Source organism: Chanodichthys erythropterus, chromosome 1 (genome assembly GCF_024489055.1).
Source record: "Chanodichthys erythropterus isolate Z2021 chromosome 1, ASM2448905v1, whole genome shotgun sequence".
NCBI lineage: Eukaryota > Metazoa > Chordata > Actinopteri > Cypriniformes > Xenocyprididae > Chanodichthys > Chanodichthys erythropterus.
In genome coordinates this window covers 29,929,615-29,950,764 of record NC_090221.1, presented here as the reverse complement: position 1 = coordinate 29,950,764, position 21,150 = coordinate 29,929,615, and the positions used below count along the sequence as shown (strand labels likewise).

Sequence of the window (21,150 nt, the reverse complement as noted above, 5' to 3'; positions counted from 1 at the left end):
CATTTTTGAATCTAGGGCACCTTTAAATAAAAATCTCTTGTAACATTATAAATGTCTTTACTGGAACTTTTGATAAATTTTTTGATAAAAAAAATAAAAAATAAAAAACCGAGCCCACATTTTTGAACAGTTTAATTTGTTTAAACAGTTATTGATAGTTCACATTCTGTCCTGTCTGTAGCTGCAGCTGAAGCATGCGATTTGTCTGGGCTCGCCACCATCACTCCTCTGCGGGAGGAAAGGAGAGGACGCGGGGGCTCTTTCTGAAGATGATGGTCTTCCCTGCAGTCCGACGGAGTATTCCAGCCTCCACACTGTGCTGGCCACACCTCTTCACACGGTACTCCTCTCTATACTTACCATCTCATATCCGTTTTCACACTCATGGATTTCTGTAGCGCTGATATAGCTTTGATTTGTGAAATTCACAAACCGCTGAAATGTGTCACGCAAACAAATGATCAGGAACCTTGTTAAAAATAAACTTCAGTCACTCGTTTCTAATGTTGAAATCTTTCAGAAGGTCTGCAGAGAACAGCACTATAGGTTTGACAGACTTTGACACGTTTTACTCTTGTCATTACTTGTACTGGTGTTTTGAAATAAAAACATCTATCCTACTTCCTTCTTGTTAGCTCACCGTGAATGACTGGTTTCAATAAATCATCTTTTTTTTCATTGGGGAGTAAGTTTTGAAAGAATGTTTTTAGTTTGTAGGTCTTTTTATTAGGGGTGTAACGGTACACAAACATGACGGTTCGGTACGTACCTCGGTCACGGTTTGAAGTTCAGTACAGCAGGGGGAGAAAACTAAACATAAAATTGCTTATTTTTTCTTCTTTTTTATTAAACAGTGGATTGTTGAAATTGTGTCTCTCTCTTTAAATAAATTCAATTATAATTATTATTTTTTTGAGGATAAAAAAAATCTATCTCAGCTAATGCTGTAAACTATATACAGGGAGCACTTTCTTGCACATTACTATAATATTAAAGGTTACAATTAACAACAGAGACCAAACAATTAAATTCAGTTGCTATTTATTTTTAGATATAATAATCAACACTCAAATAAAAAAATGAAATTTGCACATAAGGCAGGTTTTGCATTAACTTCTAAATCTAATTATAAAATTATTACTCCAATTAATTTTTTAAATAATATAATCGTTTACACAGTTACTGTCATAACTTGTGACTTCATGACAAATTTATTTAAACATATATAAAATAATCAAGACATTACTAACAGGTTAAGTAAATAGAATGAATATATAAGCTAAATATAGTGCATATATTTAGTTAAATGCTCCTCTCTAGAGTTAATTTCTCTAGTGAACCAGCATGCTGTGGACACTAAATGACTTGCCTGAGGTAAATGTAATGCTATGTGAGATATTATTCTCAAGCTGTTTTATTGATGTTTTTTGTGGTTGAAACACCGGTTGAGAGATTACATGCATGTGTAGATCGTCTGTTGTTCTTCTTCTGCGGTTAGCAAACAGCATTGCATTACCATGCACAACCTCTTCTGGATTGGATTGTAGATCGCCTGTGACTGACTGTATTCGTTGTGTAACTGCATGAACCGAACCGTGACATCCATACCGTACACACCTACTTTGTATATGAAAGGAAACTTTTGAAATTTTGATTCCTTATGATAAAAAACTACACCTATTATGCTTCCTTTGATTTTCCCTTTCCTTTAGTGTGTATGTTTTGCATGTAAAGAATCTGCAAAGTAACACGCCAAAGAGAATGAATCACTCCAACAGAAAATACTTGCCTTAAACACATCGTTTCCAGTCCTGCCTACTTCAAATCATGTAAATATATTTTAGCAGACCCCAAAAATAAAGTTATGCTGTAAATGATTATGATATGGGGACTTTAAGCCATGTATTTATTTGCTGCCAGTACTGGTTACTTAAATACCCATATACTCTAAAAAAATCCATCCACGTTTTTTACATAGAGATTTTGAAGCAGTTTTCTCATAACCACATTTTACTTTCATCACTGAATAGAACATAGAATGTCAAGTAATGAGACACATTGTGCTGAACGTGTTCCGCATGCGTGGGTATTTTTGGCTCTGTGAAAAATGTGTAAGAGCCTCAGACATCACGGGGCATGATTGAAAAGACAGGAAGCTCCCTGCTGAGTTCTCTAACAGGATTAGGTGCAGTGACGTTCCCCTCGCTGTACCTGCATCCCCTGAAATCTCTTCAGAGATGTGCACAGTCCCTGTCCTCACCTTCCCTGAACCTCAGCCCGCAGAGACCAAAGCTGCTCTTTAATTTAGAAAATCTAATGTAGTTGGGAGTGATCAGTTGTAACCTAAATATTTTAGTTCAGACTATCAAACCAGTAAAACTGTATATCAGGCAAGCATATTGCTGTGATATTGATTAAATATCAAATATTATGTCTAAATCATTTATTAAGGAAAACATGGTTTATGTCAGACATTCAAACAGGAAATGATTGTAATATGTCTTTTTATCATTGCAGTCGGTGGATTTGACTCAGAGTTCCTTGAGCATGGAGGGATCAGACAGTGAAGATGATCAGGTGACACATGCAACACACATGGATCACTTAACCCTTCACATGCCACATATAGGAAATGCCTGGATGGTCTGTGAATGACTTTTAGCTTGTATTAAAGGGATAGTTCACCCAAAAATGAAAATTCTGTTGTTTACTCATCCAAACCTGCATTCATTCATCTTCGCAACACAAATGAGGATATTCTGTCCCAAAAATGGTAAACGGAAGAACAAACCTCATTGGCTCTTGCCTGTCAAAAAAGTGAGGTTGAACTTCGTTTTACCATATTTGATGTGCTCTATGTATGTGTGCACATCAATGTTTGTATGTAAATAAAAACCTATTCACAAAAACCCATTCACTAAAATTAAGTCTGTAAATCGTATAAAGCGATCATGTCTTATCACTTTGGAATAAATGACTAGATTCATATGGATTACTTTTACGATGCCTTACTATGAACTTTTCTTCAACATTTTGGTGAAATGGTCTTTAAATGGAGGGACAGAAATCTCTGAGGTTTCATTAAAAATATAATTTTTTAAGATGAACAATAGTCTTATGGGTTTTGAGTGACATTTGAGTGAGTAATTGTAATTCTAGGTTTTGGTTGAAAACATTCCAGGATTATTCTCCTTATAGTGGACTTCAATGACCTTCAAATGGTTGAAAGTCAAAATTACAGTTTCAGTGCAGCTTCAAAGGGCTTTAAATGATACCAGACTATGAATAAGGGTCTCTAGTAAAACGATCGGTCATTTTCAAAAAAGAAATACAACTGTAAATGCTTTATAAACACAAATGATCACCGTGCATGTGCTTCCGCTTTCCGTATTCTTCAAAAAGCTTACGCTGTATGTCCTACACCTTCCCTACTCTACTTACGGAAAAAAACGAAACTGGCGAAACGATCGGTCATTTAAAAAAAAAAATGTATATGCTTTATATAAACAAATGATCGCCTTCCAAGTGCTTCCGCCAAAACCGCACCTTCGTATTCTTCAAAAAAGCCTATGCCATATGTCCTACGCCTTCCCTATTCAATTTACTGAACGAACGCAGCGGCAGTTCCATTTTTTCCGTAAGTAAAATAGGGAAGGTGTAGGACATACAGCGTAAGCTTTTTGAAGAATACAAAATTGCGGAATTTTTTTTGGCGGAACCACTTGGAAGGCGATTGTTTGTTTATATAACGCATATACATTTACATTTTTTTCGAAAATGACCGATCGTTTTGCTAGATAAGTCCCTTATTCCTCGTCTGGTATCGTTTAAAGCCCTTTGAAGCTGCACTGAAACTGTAATTTTGACCTTCAACCGTTTGAAGGCCATTGAAGTCCACTATAAGGAGAATAATCCTGGAATGTTTTCATCAAAAACCTTAATTTCTTTTCGACTGAAGAAAGAAAGACATGAACATCTTGGATGACATGGAGGTGAGTAAATTATCAGGAAAATTTTATTTGAAAGTGAACTAATCCTTTCATTTTTGGGTGTACTAACCATTTAAGCACAATCACACGCTTTGAATCATGGTGATATGCATTGACTGTCCACATTGTGTATCGCAAATGTTCGGATCTGATTTGTGTGTCCATGCCGCTCGCTCATTTTCCAGAATGTCTGCATTGGTTTCTATGGCAATGATGTTGCGTTAGTAGAAATAAGCCAGAAACAACAACAACAGCAACGTGGAGGGGTTTGCAATAGAGATGTTGTCTAATTTACAACACGACAATCTGTAGCCGCCGTGTTGGACTAGTATGCCAGCGGCAGAAACATAGAAGGCTGGTATGCACAGCATTATTCTGTGCACAGTCTTAAAATGTCTCCATTATATTGTAATTTTCTGCTCAATCGGCTCTTTGCAACAACACAACCTTGTTTCTGCAGCGACTTTCAGCATGTTTCCTATAACAACGTATGGCATGTTTATGTTTTATGCGGTGTGAGAAAGTGACATAAACCCCCAACATTAGAGTGGTAAGACTGAAATGGATGCTCTATGTGATCAGATGCCAATCGGCTTTGGACTGAAAGTCTGAACAAGGCTCAAGATCACAAATGGATTGGTCAGATAAGGACACATACTTTTGTTAGTAGTACTTTTTTCAAATCAGTAGCTTGGCTGAAGTCTTTTTTGAGTAGCCTGTTGCTGAATTTTCTAAGAAATGGTGTTAAATTATTTGTTTGCAGGTGTCACTTAATATTCATGCATTTAAATGTGATTTACATTTCCAAATAATGTTTTGCACCACTGCAGATAATTTGAATTGAGTGTGGATTCGGACTCTTGACATGTTTGGAATGTACCCACAAAGTCCAGCACTGGAAAGAGTCATACTTACCCTGAGAATGTTCTTATCTGCTGTTGTTTTGACTTGTTTGGATAGTGTAGAACTTGCTTAACTAAGTGTTGTGTTATCAGTGGCATTTACAGATACTGACATGTTTTCAGTGCAATTTCACAGTCAAAAGCCATTTACAAGGCACTGCTTGTGTTCAGTAGTAAGTTAGATTTGAATTCCAAATAAATGTGAAACAAGTGTTCAGTCTGGACATGCAAAGGCCATTTCTACGTCTCAATGCACACGCATCTCACGCACAACACCAGCACCTATCCAAGATTGATCCAAAACAATCTCAAGCCACTGAAAAACATGCACTTATGGATTTGTGTTGTTGCCAGAGCTTAAAATAGCTGTCATGTGTTTGTGTTATGCAATGCTTTGAGCTGGACTAGAGGCTGTTTTGGTAAATGTAATACTGTTGGATATTCTTTCTAAATGGGAATTCATTTTTGCCAGCAATAAGGTCTGCTGATGCATGTTACTGTATATATACACTACCATTCAAGAAGTCTCTTATGCTCACCAAGGTATGCATGCAAAGCTGAATTTTCAGCACCATTAATCCAGTCTTCAGTGTCACATGATCCTTCACAAATCATTCTAATATGCTGATTTGATTTGCTGTTTAAGGAACATGTCATATTATTATTAATGTTGAAAACTGCTTAATATTTTTATGGAAACCGTGATACATTTTTTAAGAATCTTTTTGGAATAGAAAGTTAAAACAAATAGAGATGTTTTGTAACATTATAGATGTCTTTACTGTCATTTTGAATCAGTTTAATGAATTGCTGCTGAATAAAAGCATTATTTAAAAAAAACTGACCCCAAAATTTTTAGCAGTAGTGTACAAAGCTGGGTGGGATGCCTGAGATGGCATATAAATAAACTATAGTGCTTTTATCAGTTAATAAACTGTTTGTTGAATTAAAATTTGATTGAAAAAAGTGGATAAAATGTTAAAAACAAGTGTTCGTTACATTAAAGCAATTTTTCTGATTTTCCATATTAAAGTTTTTGCATTAATTGACACCCTGCTCTCTAGATATGGTATCAGCATTGGCCATTAAAATTCTAATTAATCGATCACCTCTAAAAGTTCACAGCATTGTTGAGTCCTTTCTGTCCATTTCGGGGTTACGAGTGAAGCAGGCGTGTGGTCTGAAAAGCATTCCAGCGGTTTACCCTAGCAGCCTGGCTGTCTGCTGGAAATGGGATATTCCAGCAATCTGGGTCAAAACGGCTGCCAAGCTGGACCTGAGCACTGCACAAACACACTGCTGTCTCACATAGACTGCACTCATTCACACCAGTTCCTAACATACTGCACCGTGAAAAGCATGTTAATGCATGTTTTTCCACCTGCAAAAGTGTTAACAAAGTTGATACTCTCATTTTTAAGTCTTACGAAGAATATGGAAGTTATATTTTTCTATAGCAAGAAGAACACAGGTGCTGGCGTTATGTTGCCACATTGTTGCTTTGAACATCAGTATAAAAATATACAGTACAAATTTTTTTAGAATTTATTCATCCACCGTTTTTTTATACAATATCCCAAAATATCCCAAAAATAGGTGGATGGCACGAAAAAAGCGCAGAAGAAGAAATGATTGCCTGATGTTTACATGTAATCTCTCAACCAGTGTTTGAACTGCGGAAAGATATCAATAAAATGGCTTAAGAATAATGGGCCTTATTTTAAGGATCTAAGCACATGCTCTAAAGTGCACGTCGCTTGTGCACTTAAGGCATGTCCGAATCACTTTTGCTAGTTTAACGACGGGAAAAATGGTCAGCGCACATGGTCTAAAAGGGTTGTCCCTATTCTCTTGATGAGTCATGGGTGTGTTTTGGGCATGATCTGCAATAAACCAATCAGAATCTCATCTCCCATTCCCTTTAAAAGCCAGTAGCGCTTGCGCTAATGGTGGATTCGCTATTTACATGGTGGAATTTGCAAGCGGAAAAACTAAACACTTCACACATCTGCTCGTGCGTAAAGTTAAAGCGTGCAAGCAGACCATCTATGGGACAAGCTGGATTCCCCCAAAGCATTTTTATCTTTATGCACACAATAGTAATCTTTTACATTGTAATCCTTTTATTTTTAATATCTGACATGTTTGTGTGCTGCTGCGCATCCCTGTGTATGTAACAAGCAGAGTGTGCACCCGCACATAGGCGCATATTATTAAAGCGCTCTTTAAGTAACAAATCAAATATTGGGGCATTGACTTTAGACCAGGTTTCAATTGGTCAGTGGTGCAGTCTATTTCAGTTGCCTCAAAATAGCAACACGCCAACAATGTGCCTCATTTTCAGACCAGCATGCCCATGGGCTCACAAATGGGCGCAAATGCATTTGCTATTTAAACAATGTGGTGCAGGGCGTTAAAATGATAACTGCATCAGGCTGAAACTAGCAAAAATCATTTGCATCACACCTGGCGCTGCATTGCACCGGGTGTATGATAGGGCCTAATATTTCACGTAACATTACTTTTACCTCAGGTATTTAGTGTCAACAGCATGTTAGTTCACTAGAGAAATGAACTCTAAAGGGGAGCATTCCATATATGCACTATGTTAGTATTTTTAATTTAATAATTTGGGCTCTGTTGTTAACCTTTAATATTATAGTAATGTGCAAGTAAGTGCTTCCTATTTGGTTTACAGCATTAGCTGTAGAAAATTTGAAATATTGTTAAATTTAAACACAGAGACACATTTGTTTACACAAACAAACAAACAATCACAGTTTAATAATAAAAAAGCAATTTTATGTTTAGTCCCCACCCGTACCGAACCGTGACTTCAAGATCGTGGTATGTACCGAACTGTCATGTTTGTGTACCATAACACCCCTAATAGCTAATGATACAAAAATAACACTAGTCTTCAAAGGGGAAAAAATGTACAGGGTTAAGAAATCGCAACATTGCCAACATAACCTACAGTTGTTTCTGCTGGAGAAGCTTTTGTTTGCGTTTCATTCTGAGAGGAAATAGCCAAGGACAATCATCATAATTGGTCATGATGAGTCAGTTGTGGTGAAGGTGGCTGCAGTATCTGTTTTTTATTATGGTACATGCTGTATGCATAAGTGACCTTGCACAAGAATTGGCTCTGCTATCATGATGCCACTCTGGTTTGCTGGCGGTTAAGGGATGGAAGGAAATACTTCAAATACGACCAACTATTTAAAGTTATAAGCCACATATGGAGGTTTTGGTAGGAAGTGGTTTGAAAGAACTTTAACAGTACTATTATTTGCTATAAAAAAGTTGTAAACAAATTATGCATCAACTCAGTTGTGGAACCGTAATTTAGATTTAAAAATGTCTGTCCTCTTTGTCCCCCTCTCTCGTATAAAGATGTCTTATGAAGCTTCTTCGAGACCCGCCACCCCTCAGGGGTCCGTCCCTGTGGATTTCAGTCTGCCCGCCAGCTCCGTGTCCTGCTTAGACAGCTCAGCTGCCCGTCACCGCATCGCCGTCAAAACCAACGCTTGTGCCAAGAGAAAACCTGCCAGCGTAAGATTCTTCACATTAAACATTCATACTCTTTCATTATCTATGGTAACTCATCATAACATGCCAACAAGCTGTTATTGATGTTTTATTCTTATTTAAGATGTTGTTTTGAAGAATAGTTCATCCAAAATGCAAAATTCTGTCATCAGTTTGTGTTAGTGGTTGAACTGAGTGTGCTTATTTATGTTTAGAGGCAAATGCTGGACAAGAGAAGAGACCTGAGAGAAAGAGTGCTGCTCAGAGAGACAGAGGACAAACTACGAATGGTTACAAGTATTGGAGAAGAAGAGCATGAAGGTAGGTCGGTCAAATGTTTGGTCAGAATAAGATTTTTTTTTAATGATTTTGACAGAGGTCTCACTAATTTATTTGATCAAAAATACAGTAAAAACAGTAATATTGTGAAATAAATATTACAATTTAAAACAATTTTTTTCAATTGTAATATTTTAAAATGTATTTTATTCCTGTGATCTCATTTTCAGCATCATTACTCCAGTCTTCAGTGTCACATGATCCTTCAGAAATCATTCTAATATGCTGATTTGCTGCTCAAGAAGTAAAAAAACAAAACAAAAAATCTCAAGCTTACTTAAGACAAGAAAACAGTGATAAAATAAGAACAAAGTAACTAATTACAAGCATATAGGAAAACAAACTACAATAGAACAAAGACACAAATTAAATAGGCCAACCTGAAAAAAATGTAAGCACTAGAAATTAGAAATACTACATTAATTGTATAAAGTAATCAAATGTATAAAAAACTGCATAGTCTTCAATGTTTAAATTAAATATACATTTATTATTATTAAAGTTACAAAAGTGATTACAAAAGGAGTGAGAGATTTTCTCTTTTTTGTTGTTTGATTAACATTAATGACACAGACAACAGCAGGTATATTTGGATGCTGTCACTTTAAGGTCAGCTGCATGGATCCAGTATACTGTTAACACATGCGTTTTCTTTCTGAACTGTTTACATTCACTTAAGACATAAATGACTGTGTTTACTTGTAAAGATGGTCATTTTGGCACATTAGTGTGTGTATATTCATTCAAGCCCAATTAGGCAGCAAAAAAAATCAGTTCAGTACTCACATGCACTATGAGCAGCTCCTTCATGTGCTTGTGTCTCTCTGATAGCATGCCGGTGTTAATTTTGTTGATGAATAATTTTCATCATTATTTTCATCATCAACATTTTTTCACAAATGAAAAGGAGATGATAACAAAATAAAAAGCAAAGAAAGCTAGCCTAGACAGTGCACGAGTACTGAATTAAGCTCTCTTTTGCGTCTGAATGGACAAATACACACAGCAATGTCAAAATGTCCGTTATGGAGAGAATTCACGGTCGGTTATGTCGTAACCAGTTGTGAGAATATCAGATGTGCGTCAGTGTATTTAGCGTTAATAAGCATTAATTATATATATATAATTTATACAAATATGTCTGCTTGAAAGAATAAGAATAAAGTATTCACATTCATATAAAGAATGCATATATCATTCATTGAGACAATATGTTCTTTAGGAAAGTGGTTTTATTTAATTTCATAAATAATGTTTTATGTCACAGCAGTTAAATCTGTGTTCAAACTTTAATATTATTCATATTATCAGGTTAATATGTTTTCTCCAGGAGTATATATAGAGTTTGGAAATTTTTGAGAAATTCTTAATTAATGCATTACAATTTATCTAAACCCATTTGATTTTAGTCGATTAAAATATGACTAAAACGAAATTTTAGTCTAAAGACAACAACTAAAACTAAATCAAAATTTGCTGTCAAAATTTGCTGTCAAAAAACAGTTATTTTAAAATGTTATAATATTTCACAGTATTACTGTTTTTACTGTATTTTTTATTTAATAAATGCAGACTTGGTGAGCTAAGAGATTTCTTTAAAAATATTTATATACCTTACCAACCCAAACTTTAGAAGAGTAGTATATAGTAGTTCAATAATTGTTGTTAGTAGTTCAATAATTGTTATTCTGTCGTTCAATTTGGTCTAGATTTGCCCGGAGAACAGGTTTATGATTCAGACCATGAGTCCTGTGCTTCTGGACATGAGGATGAGGAAGTGACTGACTCCGGCCAGTGTCACAAAACCTCCCCAACATCCTCCATCTCAGCTGATGATGTCTCTGAAGGAGATGAACATGTTACTGGCCAGGATCACGTCCCCAAGTCTGAGCTCCCAGAGACCTCTTGGGAAAGTCCAGTAACACTTGAGCTGCAGGCTGATGACTTTCTGTTGGACACAGGATGTGAGGTCGTTCCAGAGGAGCAGGGGTCATTGCTGGAGGAAGTGTTGAGCTCCCTAAAGAGCCCTCTTGCGTCAGGACTAGCACTGGAGCATGAGAATATGGTTCTTCAGAGTGAGGTACAGCACATTCAGTAACATTTTCAATATGATTGTAACAATGAAATATCCCATGATAAATCTGCAGCTTAGTTGGCAAAATCTATTTAAATCACGTGCAAAGTTCCTAGAAATGTACTCTTTGTATTCATGTTGAATTTGGTTATGGTTTTGAAAAAAATAAATAAAAAATACTATTTTCAACAAACATTGAAATGTATCGCTGTAAAATTGTAATAAAGTTAAAATTGTAAATTCCCTTTCGAGGGAACTTGCACTGCGTCGTAACGACACCTTGCGTAGTGTGTCTGAAGCATGAATTAAACTATTTCAATCCTGATTGGTGTTGCATCATGATGTAACATGTGATGGCATACACAGAAGCTACAAAGGGACGACAGATCAGATCCGAGGACTGGTTTGTCCAATAGATCTTAAAGACGCATACTTCCATGTTTCCATAATTCCTTCTCACAGGAAGTTCCTGAGGTTCGCTTTTGGGACGAAGCATTCCAGTATAGGGTTCTTCCGTTTGGCCTAGCTCTCTCCACTCGCACTTTCAGCAAGTGCATGGACGAAGCTCTAGCACCACTGAGGCTTCAGGGCATCCCTGTGCTGAATTATATCGACGACTGGCTTATACCCACTCTTGAGAGATGGCAGTTCGGCATCGAGATGTCATCTTTGCCATATTCAAAGCTTGGGGTTGAGACTCAATACGAAAAAGAGTGTGTTGTCTCCTGTCCAGAGAACCACGTTCCTGGGGGTGGTATGGGACTCGACAACGATGCGGGTACAATTGTCTTCCGCTCGTATCGAGTCCATCCTGGCAATGGTTTCCAGGATAAAAGCTAGGACACCCTATCACTGTAAAGCAGTTACAGAGACTGCTGGGGCTCATGGCAGCTGCGTCCAATGTAATACCTTTTGGCCTTCTGTACATGAGACCCCTACAGTGGTGGTTGAAAACCAAGGGGTTTTCCTCGAGAGGGAATCCATTCCGTATGATCAGGGTCATGCACCTATGCCTTCGTGCCCTGTCCATATAGAAGAAACCTTGGTTTTTGTCCCAAGGCCCAGTATTGGAAGCGCAATGTCGCTGAAAAGTCGTTTTGACAGATGTATCCCTTACAGGTTGGGGCGCTTTCATGGACAGCCGCTTTGCGAGAGGTCTGTAGAAGGCTCTGAGGAGCTTTCTCCCGGATCTCAGCAGTCACCATGTCCTAATACGAGCAGACAATATGTCGGTGGTCTCGTATTTAAACCATCTGGGGTGTCTGAGGTCTCGCCCTCTGTGCAGACTGGCGCATCAGATCCTCCTGTGGTCCCAAGGGAAACTGTCGCCTCTCAGAGCAATGTATGTCCCCGGGGACCAGAATCAGGGAGCAAACGTCCTGTCGATGCAGGAGTTGAGGCCTGGGGAATGGAGACTTCACCCCGAGGTGGTGAAGTCGATATGCGAGAGGTTCTTCCCAGTGGAAGTGGATTTGTTTGCATCTTGAGAGACGACCCACTGTCCACTGTGGTTTTCTTCTTATCCAACCCCAGGGGGGCTGGATGCCATGGTACAGACTTGGCCGAGGCTACGCATGTACGCTTTTCCCCTGATCACTCTGCTCCCGGGAGTTCTGGAGAGGGTCCGGAAAGAAGGGGTCAGTCTATTGCTGGTAGCCCCATTCTGGCTGGTCCTAGTATGGTTCTCAGACATCATGTGTCAGGCAGCCGTGGCAAATCCCTCTGAGGAGGGACCTGCTGTCTCAGGCAGGGGGCACGATATTTCACCCTCGGTCAGAACTGTGGAAACTGTGGGTCTGGCCCCTGCAGGGGCTCAGTAACTAGAGGCTGGCTTGTCAGCTGGAGTAGTCAAGACCATACTAAGTTCCAGGGCTCCTTCTACGAAGAGATTGTATGGCCTAAAGTGGAATGCGTTTTCCACTTGGTGTTGAGAGCATGGGTTGGACCCAGTTAACTGCCCGGTGGCTTCAGTGCTGGAGTTCCTCCAAGATCGCTTCTCTGCAGGTCTTACCCCGTCCACACTAAAGGTGTACGTGGCTGCCATTGCGGCTTTCCACACTCCTTTAAATGATGGGCCTCTGGGGAGGCACCAGCTGGTCGGACGTTTCCTCCATGGTACATGGAGGATGAGGCCTGCGACTCTTTCTAGAGTCCTAACTTGGGATCAGGTGGTGGTTCTTGAAGGGCTGTTACTTGCCCCCTTCGAACCTCTTGAGTCGGCTACAGCAAAGAACCTGACCTTTAAGATGGTCTTTCTCCTAGCAATTACTTCCCTCAAGAGAGTGAGGGATCTCCAGGCCTTGGCTATCTCGCCGACTTGCCTGGAGTTTGCCCCTGGGGGAGTTGAAGCCATTTTATGCCCTAGGCCTGGCTATGTGCCCAAGGTGCCATCTAATGTGGCACGTCCGGTGGTTCTCCAGGCCTTCCATCCTCCACCCCATGTGTCAGTGGAAGAAGAGAGGCTTCATCTGTTCTGCTCTGTCAGAGCATTGAACATTTTTATTCAGTACTCTCATTGGAGGTCGGAACAGCTGTTGGTGTGTTTTGGATCACCCAAGAAGGGACTTCTTGCCTACAAGCAGACAATTAGTAATTGGATCATATCATCACTTGTGGCATAGTGGGTATCCGTTCCCCAAGGTTTTGTTACCGACGCAGTGCAAGTTCCCTCGAAAGGGAACGTCTTGGGTTACGACTGTAACCCTTGTTTCCTGAGAAAGGGAACGAGACACTGAGTCTCTTTGCCACACCTCCTCATGCCTGGGAGCGGCTTGCTTTATCGCAAAAGCTAACTGTGTTCTGTGCCGGCTTCCCATTGTAGCTTCTGTGTATGCCGTCACGTTATGTCATGACGCAACACCAATCAGGATTGGAATGGTTTCATTCATGCTTTAGACACGTTACACTCTGAGGGGGATTCCCAAGGTGTCTTTATCGACGCAGTGTCTCGTTCCCTTTCTCAGGGAACAAGGGTTAGAGTCATAACCCGAGATGTTTCCTAACATCCTAAGTACATTTTCAAAAAATATTTTGCAAGGTAAATGTTTTTTTTTTTTTTGTTTTTTTTTGTGCATGTTTTCACGTTCATTGGACCACATCACTTTGATTTGTCTGACAAATGCTTTTCAAATGTTATTTTAACTCACTGTTCTAAGAAGTTTTATTTCTTAATAAAATAATGTTTATTATAAATTTTAATTTAATATTATTAATAATATAGTATAATATATTCTATAAAATAATATTGTATTTTTAATTATAAAGGATTATGCCAGACTGCGCAATAAAAATATCATATTTTTATTCAGGCAGTTGCAGGGTTATCCTTAACTAAATATGTTTTAAAAAAATGTAAAACATTTCTGTTGAATTAAGCTGAAATAAAATAAAATCTAAATATTAGTTAAAAAACTAAACAAAAGTTGGAAATGTTGCCTTGGCAATAAACTGAAGTAAGTTTAAGTTCAAGCATTTAACTGGAAAATAATAAAAACTAAAATAAAATTGAACTAATAAAATGACAAAAGCACAAAATCACTAAAAATGTATATCATATATTAATATATTATACAGTTTATATATATATATATATATATATATATATATATATATATATATATATATATATATATATATATATATATATATATATATATATATATATATTATACTGTGTGTGTGTGTGTGTGTGTGTGTGTGTGTGTGTGTGTGTGTGTGTGTGTGTGTGTGTGTGTGTGTGTGTGAGTATATATGTGTATATATAATAGTATATATAATGTGTGTGTATATATATAAGCTAATTCAAAATATTAATTAAACAATGCTAAACTAAAATAAACACTAAAATATCACTGGGCATTTTCTTTGTTTCACCCCAAAATTTGAAAGTTGAATGAATATTAATTTATAAATCCACTTTATGTATGAATTGTGTTTTTTGTGTATTTTTAAAGCTTAAAAAAAGGTATCTCGTCAATCACCAACACATTAATTTGATTTTAACTCTTGTGCTTGTTTTTTTTTTTTTGCAGGTGAAAGACCTAAACAGTGGGAGCGTGGTTGATCAGCTCGAGGAGGAAGACAACAATGATCTTCTCGATCTCTCAAACCCTATAGTTACCACAGAGGAACAGGCTCCTCTGCCTGATTCGCTTTCAGAATCATCTGTTGATTCAGAAGAGATCTCAGAGGAGACGACAGAAGAAGAGGAGCTGCTAGAGCTGCCAGAATTTGCTGGTGAAGAGACTACTGATGGAAGTCGCCAAGTGCCTGAAACTGATGTTGAGAAACAAGTAGACAAGGCTGAGAGTGCCAAAGATGACAAAGAGCTGTTTGAATTGCCAAAAGCTTTTACAGTAAATGTGAAAGAAAGAGATGAAGATGTTATTGAAGAAGAAGCTAAAATAGAGAGAGAAATCAAAGATGGTGGAGATGATGTTGAGAAAGATGATGAATTGACTGTGGTAGAAGCTGAGAAAACTGAGAACTCTACAAATGATGTTGAACTTCAAGAGGCTGAAGGTCACGCAGGTTCTCTAGAGCCTGAGAAAGATGAGGCTTCAGGTGACGAAAGAGAATCAGTGGAAATCAATGTTGAGAGCATTCCTGAATCTGATCAGACAGTCAGAGATGATGTCTGGAGCTCAACAGAGACTGCAGATGCCTCTGAACCCCTACCGGAGACGCCTGTTGAGGTCCTTCTTTCTACGGTGTCTCCTGGGCTCGAGAGTCCAGTTCTCCATTGTCAATTCTCCAATGCATCAATGTATCCTCTAGAGCAGGAAGAGGAAGCTGAGCCAGATGTGTCTAGTGAGCCTGAGGAAGTGTCTTCAGAAAAGCTTGAGGTTGTTTCTGAGCAGCAAGATCAGCCAGTTGTTGAGTCACCAACAAGAGAATCCACAAGCAATGCTGAGGTTCGACCTCGTTTCACCATCGCTCCTGCGTGGCAAAGGTCATTGGCCTCTGGAGGCACCCAAGAGCAGTCCCAGACCATCTCGCTGCTGCTGCCAGAGGCTGTAGAGACTAATGCTTCATCTCCCCAAACAACTGAACTCTTTACTCCCATAAAAGAAGAACGACCCAAACCAGCTCAAGTTCAGAGTTCCCCAACACTTCCCATGCAGAAAGAGACGATCCATGTTCAAGAAGAGATGACCCCGGAGAACCCGTTTGGCGTGCGCTTGAGAAAGACTCCTGTTCTGCACCGTTATGGTTTAGATGGAGAATCACCTTGGAACCAGACACAAACAGAGTCTTCAGGGGCGCAGGAGACACCAGATCATGACCAGAATGACAGGAAGCCCGTCTTGCCAAAGAAGCCTGATCTGCTAGTTGACACTGTGATGTCTTCCAGGAAAATCCCAGGTACCTCCATTCTTAAAAAACAGTATTTCGCCTTGTTTTCCAGTAAAGATATTTAAATATCCAAAATAAGATCAATTTAGTTGCAAAATTAAATTAAATAATTATTCTCATAATTTATAAGAAAGTTTTGTTAAATCTAAAGTCATTAAAAATCACTTAAAATGTTGTTTTTACTTTTTTTTTAATGTAATTTTTTTTTTAAATCTTTGTTTAATTAATTTAATTTTGTAACTAAAGTAAATTTATCTGGTTTTCCAGTAAAAATAACTAAAATAAATAAGAAAAGTTTACTTTTAGTTTCAAAATTTTTTCATAATTTAGAAGAAATTCTAAATTTTGTTAAATCTAGTCATTAAAAAATCATTTTAAAATGTATTGTTACTTTTTTACTGTAAATTAAAATTATTTAAAAAATGATTTATTTTAATTTAATTTTGCAACTGAAGTAAATATTTAAAATAAAATGTAATAATTTGTTCTCATACTTTAGAAGAAATTATAAATGTTGTTCAATCTAAAGTCTTTTAAAAAATTAAAATCTTATTGTTACTTTTTTTGCTGTAAATTAAATATTTAAAAATATTTAATTTAATTTGCAACTAAAGTCAATTAATTTTGTTTTCCAGTAAAAATATCTAAACATGCATATTTTTTAATATTTTAATAATAAAAAAGTAATTATAAAAATTATTACATTTAATTATTATTTAGTATTTAATAATGATATATTTAAATAATCGGTATTTCATGTATAAAGATGACTTAAAACGGCATTTGCAATACATTTAACTTTCATAACTTGACATAAACAAAGATTATGGATTATAAAGAATATAGAATATTGGAAATAATACAGGGCAGGACTTTATTATATTGATCAGGATTTAATTTGATCTTTAAAAAAATTTGGGGTTTCATATTATTGTTTAGCATGATTTTTCTCTTCCATTTTATGTCAGCAAGAAAGCATCATAAAAATAATGATGATGCACATTTTATATTCTTTTCAGATACTGTGGGAAGAACATCTGTCGGTAGCTCGGAGTCTCCGAGCTGGATCTCTGTGGCCAGACAGAAGCAGAAGAACTTCATAGAACAGTCACCAGAGAGCTCACCAGAGAAACTGCCCTCACAGGTGTGTGCTGAGGCTTCATATAATCAACAAATATGTCATGTACAATCTTGCCCTGGTGTTTGAAAACTGTCTTAGCATCATGAAGCAACAGGACACATTCACATATACATCCTACTTAGTCATTTTTGCATGTTGCAGCTTGGGAAAATACAGTGTTCTGTGACATTTTGATAAAGTGAAACTAATCAAACACTAACTTTTTTTATTTCAGTTAGGATGCTGACTCTTTTTCTGTGGTAATTAATATTTTCAGATACAAATGTAATCGATAGAGCTTGTATTGAACATGCCTTTCACAGTTTCAAAAATTTTCCATCATAGGTGTTTTGTTCATCTCTCAAATACTGTTTATTTTCATTCATATTTAATAAATATCCAATTGTTTTTAGGGGGATGTGAAAAGAGAGGATCCGCTGCCCAGTTTATCAAATCCAGTCACCAAAGAGCAGCTAGCACAGCCATGTTCACCTTTACAAGGTAATAATCTCTTCATTAGTATCAGTCGCTCTTATGGCCTTACATAGCAAAGCTTTTATGGAATTAGGTTTGTTCTGTTGGGCCTGAAAAGTGCAATGACCTGCAAAGTCACAAAATATGGTTTTAATCTCTTAACAGCAATGAGGTTGTGTTTTAAGTTTAGGGTGAAAAGGAAAATTATATTGATAAATGTCTGCCCCCTAGTGGATATATATTGTAACTGTCTAAATTTCCCATATAAATTAACTCCGTAAAAGCCTGACAAATAGTAGTGCTGAATTTTTTTGAAATGTGATTGAACCTTTAGACAAAACATTTTTTATTTAACATTTTTATGAGTATCATAATTTATACATCAGAACTTTTACTCATATGATAGATACAGTGAGAATAAGGAGCTCATATTTGAGGAGAAAACACCTCAGTTTTATTTCCTTATTTATGTATAATTGTATTCTTTTCACATTTATTTATTTATGCATTTATTTATTTTCACTTTTAATTATTTCTACATATAGATATTTGTCTACATTTATTTATTTCTATATATATATATTCTACATTAATTTATTTATATTTATTTATTTCTACATTAAATTTATTTATATTTATTTATTTCTACATTCATTTATTTCCACACTAATTTATTTCTACATTTATTTATTTCCACATTAATTTATTTATATGTATTTATTTCCACATTAATTAATTTATAGTTATTTATTTCCACATTAATTTATGTGTGTGTGTGTGTGTGTGTGTGTGTGTGTGTGTGTGTGTGTGTGTGTGTGTGTGTGTGTGTGTGTGTGTGTGTGTGTGTGTCTATATATATATATATATATATATATATATATATATATATATATATATAAATCTACATTATTTATTTCTACATTTATTTATTTCCACATTGATTTATTTATATTTATTTATTTCTACATTTATTTATTTCCACATTTTATATATATATATATATATATATATATATATATATATATATATATATATATATATATATATATATATATATATATATATATATATATATTTATTTCCTTATTTTTATTTCCTTATTTTTTATTTCCACATTTATTTATTTCTGCATTTCTTTGTCTGTATGCTAATGAGGAGAATAAAAGTGTAAAAATAAATAAGTGGAAATAAATAGATGCATAAATAAATAAATGAAAAAATAAAAAGTAATAAATGTGGGAATAGATACAATTATACACAAGGAAATAAAAGTATAAATACTCATTTATTTTTGTTTTTTACATTTCCTTGTATATTTACGTATGTATGTATGTATTTATTTATTTATTTTACATTTCTTTGTATATTTATTTTTTTGCAGGTTTTGTCCTCCATAGTTTTTCAGCAAAGTTTTGATATCATGTTTATAATTTCAAGGCCTTAGAAATTTGCGTAATAAATATGACACCGTAGGCTTTAGGATTAATATAAATACTGCACACACACACACACATATACAGTACTTATTCTTATGTATCAGAGCTATCTAAATGCATGAATGCATTATTTCAAATCAAGTCATCTTTTTTATATAGTTTATCCAATACAGATTGTTTTAAAGCAGTTTTACAGTGATAAACAGGAAAATAACAATCAGTGATGCAAACAGAGTTCAACTGTGCTTTAATTCAAGTCTAAAAAGACGATAGTAAACAGTCATGATTCAGTTGAAATCAGTTCAGTGTTTGGTTCAATAACTGTAAAGTTCATCAATTATGAAATGAGTTCAATTCATCTATAAAGCAACTTTGGTGAAAACCGTGAGGTATAATAAATGATAAATAAAGTATAAAGGAAGATGCTTAAATGATCTGTTTTCCATTGTTTTTGAATGAACAGTGTTCTGCTCCCTTGAGCTCTCCAACACGTCCATGCTAGAGAAGGAAAGTAAGAGAAGCACGAACCCCTCCGCTGCACCTCTGGCCCAGGATGAGCCTCCCTGGCTGGCTCTCGCCAAGAAGAAGGCCAAAGCCTGGAGTGAAATGCCACAGATTGTTCAGTGAAAGGCCCAGCTGGCATATGGAACTCATAAGGAAACCCTTCGTAAGAACAGGATGTCACTTCTCTGACTTTCTCATCTATGTACATACACATGTGAACAGTAATAGGAAACATATACACCATAAGTTTGATTAATCAGCCCGGTTTTGGTTGTGTTTTTTTGACATCATAAAGGATATGGATGCACAGTAGACTGGGGCTTATGGGTAATACATTGTATTTGTATTATGATTTGGTTTGCAACAAAACGCATCCACATATTATAAACAGACTGTTGCATCACAGGTCTGAGTTAGCAAATCAGATGGAGCGCTTCAAACTAAGGAAATGAGTTTTGTATCCCAAAAAAAAGTTTTTATTTAGGATTTTTTGAATACCTTCACCGCTCTTTACTAAGTAACTTTGCTATGTTATGCTGTACCCTTTAAAGTTAGTAACACAGTTATCATGAATGGAGCTGAAGGTGTCTTTGTATTTATTTATCTCACTCTTGTATGTATGTTTTATGTATTTTTGTATTTACGTGCACAGTTTTGTGACTTGTACATAAAATGTGAACTACAAAAATATCCAGAAAAATAATAAAATGGAGTCATGTTTATTTGATTAATCCAATGACAAAGATGTCAGATTTCCTTTCTCTCAGCTGTACTTTTTTCTCTACAACTTTCTATTCATTTCAGTTTCTTCTGGATTGTTGTATCGATTATTACCAAATATTTTAGATAGATAGATAGATAGATATCTACTTGATAATAATAGTTATCAAGTTAATATTAGTTATTAAGTTACAGTTAGTACTATGTTAGGGGTTACTTTTAATAATAATTTTATAACAATTTATAAAAAATAATTTGTGGGTGTTTTGCCTATGCATATTTATAGATTATCTATCTGTCTGTCTATTTATTTGTAACAATCAGCCAAATTGGTTGAGTCACAAGATTTAAAATTGGGATTTTACTGTGTGAGTTTGTTAGTGGTTAAAAGAAAGACATAAAACAGTGGTAAAGTTAAATAAGAATTGTGTATTTACAACATTCACATGAAACTTTAAAACAACACAATAAAACCAGGAAAACTCAGTCTGTTAAAAGCATACAGTCCAAGAATCCTAGTGTGCTGATAAAGTCTCGATGTGAGTGTCCACCAGTGTATATACAAATGTCCAAGGTAGTGATAATCCAAAGGTTTGTAAGGTTGTGACTGGATAGGTAAGTCCTCAAAATGGAAACTCCACAATCCAGGTAAGTTGACTGTTAATGAGACCTTGTTTGTTTCCATCGCTGCTCTCTTTATACAGAT

At 36.0% G+C, this 21,150-nt stretch overlaps 1 protein-coding gene across 8 annotated transcripts in view; it reads left to right on the top strand.

The window, feature by feature from the left end:
- zgc:66433 (uncharacterized protein LOC321250 homolog) overlaps nt 1-20,459 on the top strand; it is a 48,834-nt gene extending 28,375 nt beyond the window's left edge. For 7 of the 8 annotated variants that reach the window (XM_067381233.1, XM_067381155.1, XM_067380843.1 and 4 more), the window contains 9 exons: nt 182-340; nt 2,518-2,577; nt 8,288-8,446; nt 8,638-8,743; nt 10,471-10,841; nt 14,867-16,199; nt 17,210-17,334; nt 17,724-17,811; nt 19,684-20,459. In XM_067381233.1, coding sequence (XP_067237334.1) covers nt 182-340; nt 2,518-2,577; nt 8,288-8,446; nt 8,638-8,743; nt 10,471-10,841; nt 14,867-16,199; nt 17,210-17,334; nt 17,724-17,811; nt 19,684-19,847 — 2,565 coding nt within the window. In that variant the 3' untranslated portion in view covers nt 19,848-20,459. The other variant, XM_067381399.1, reaches the window with a different exon arrangement.
- Nucleotides 20,460-21,150: the final 691 nt, after the last annotated feature.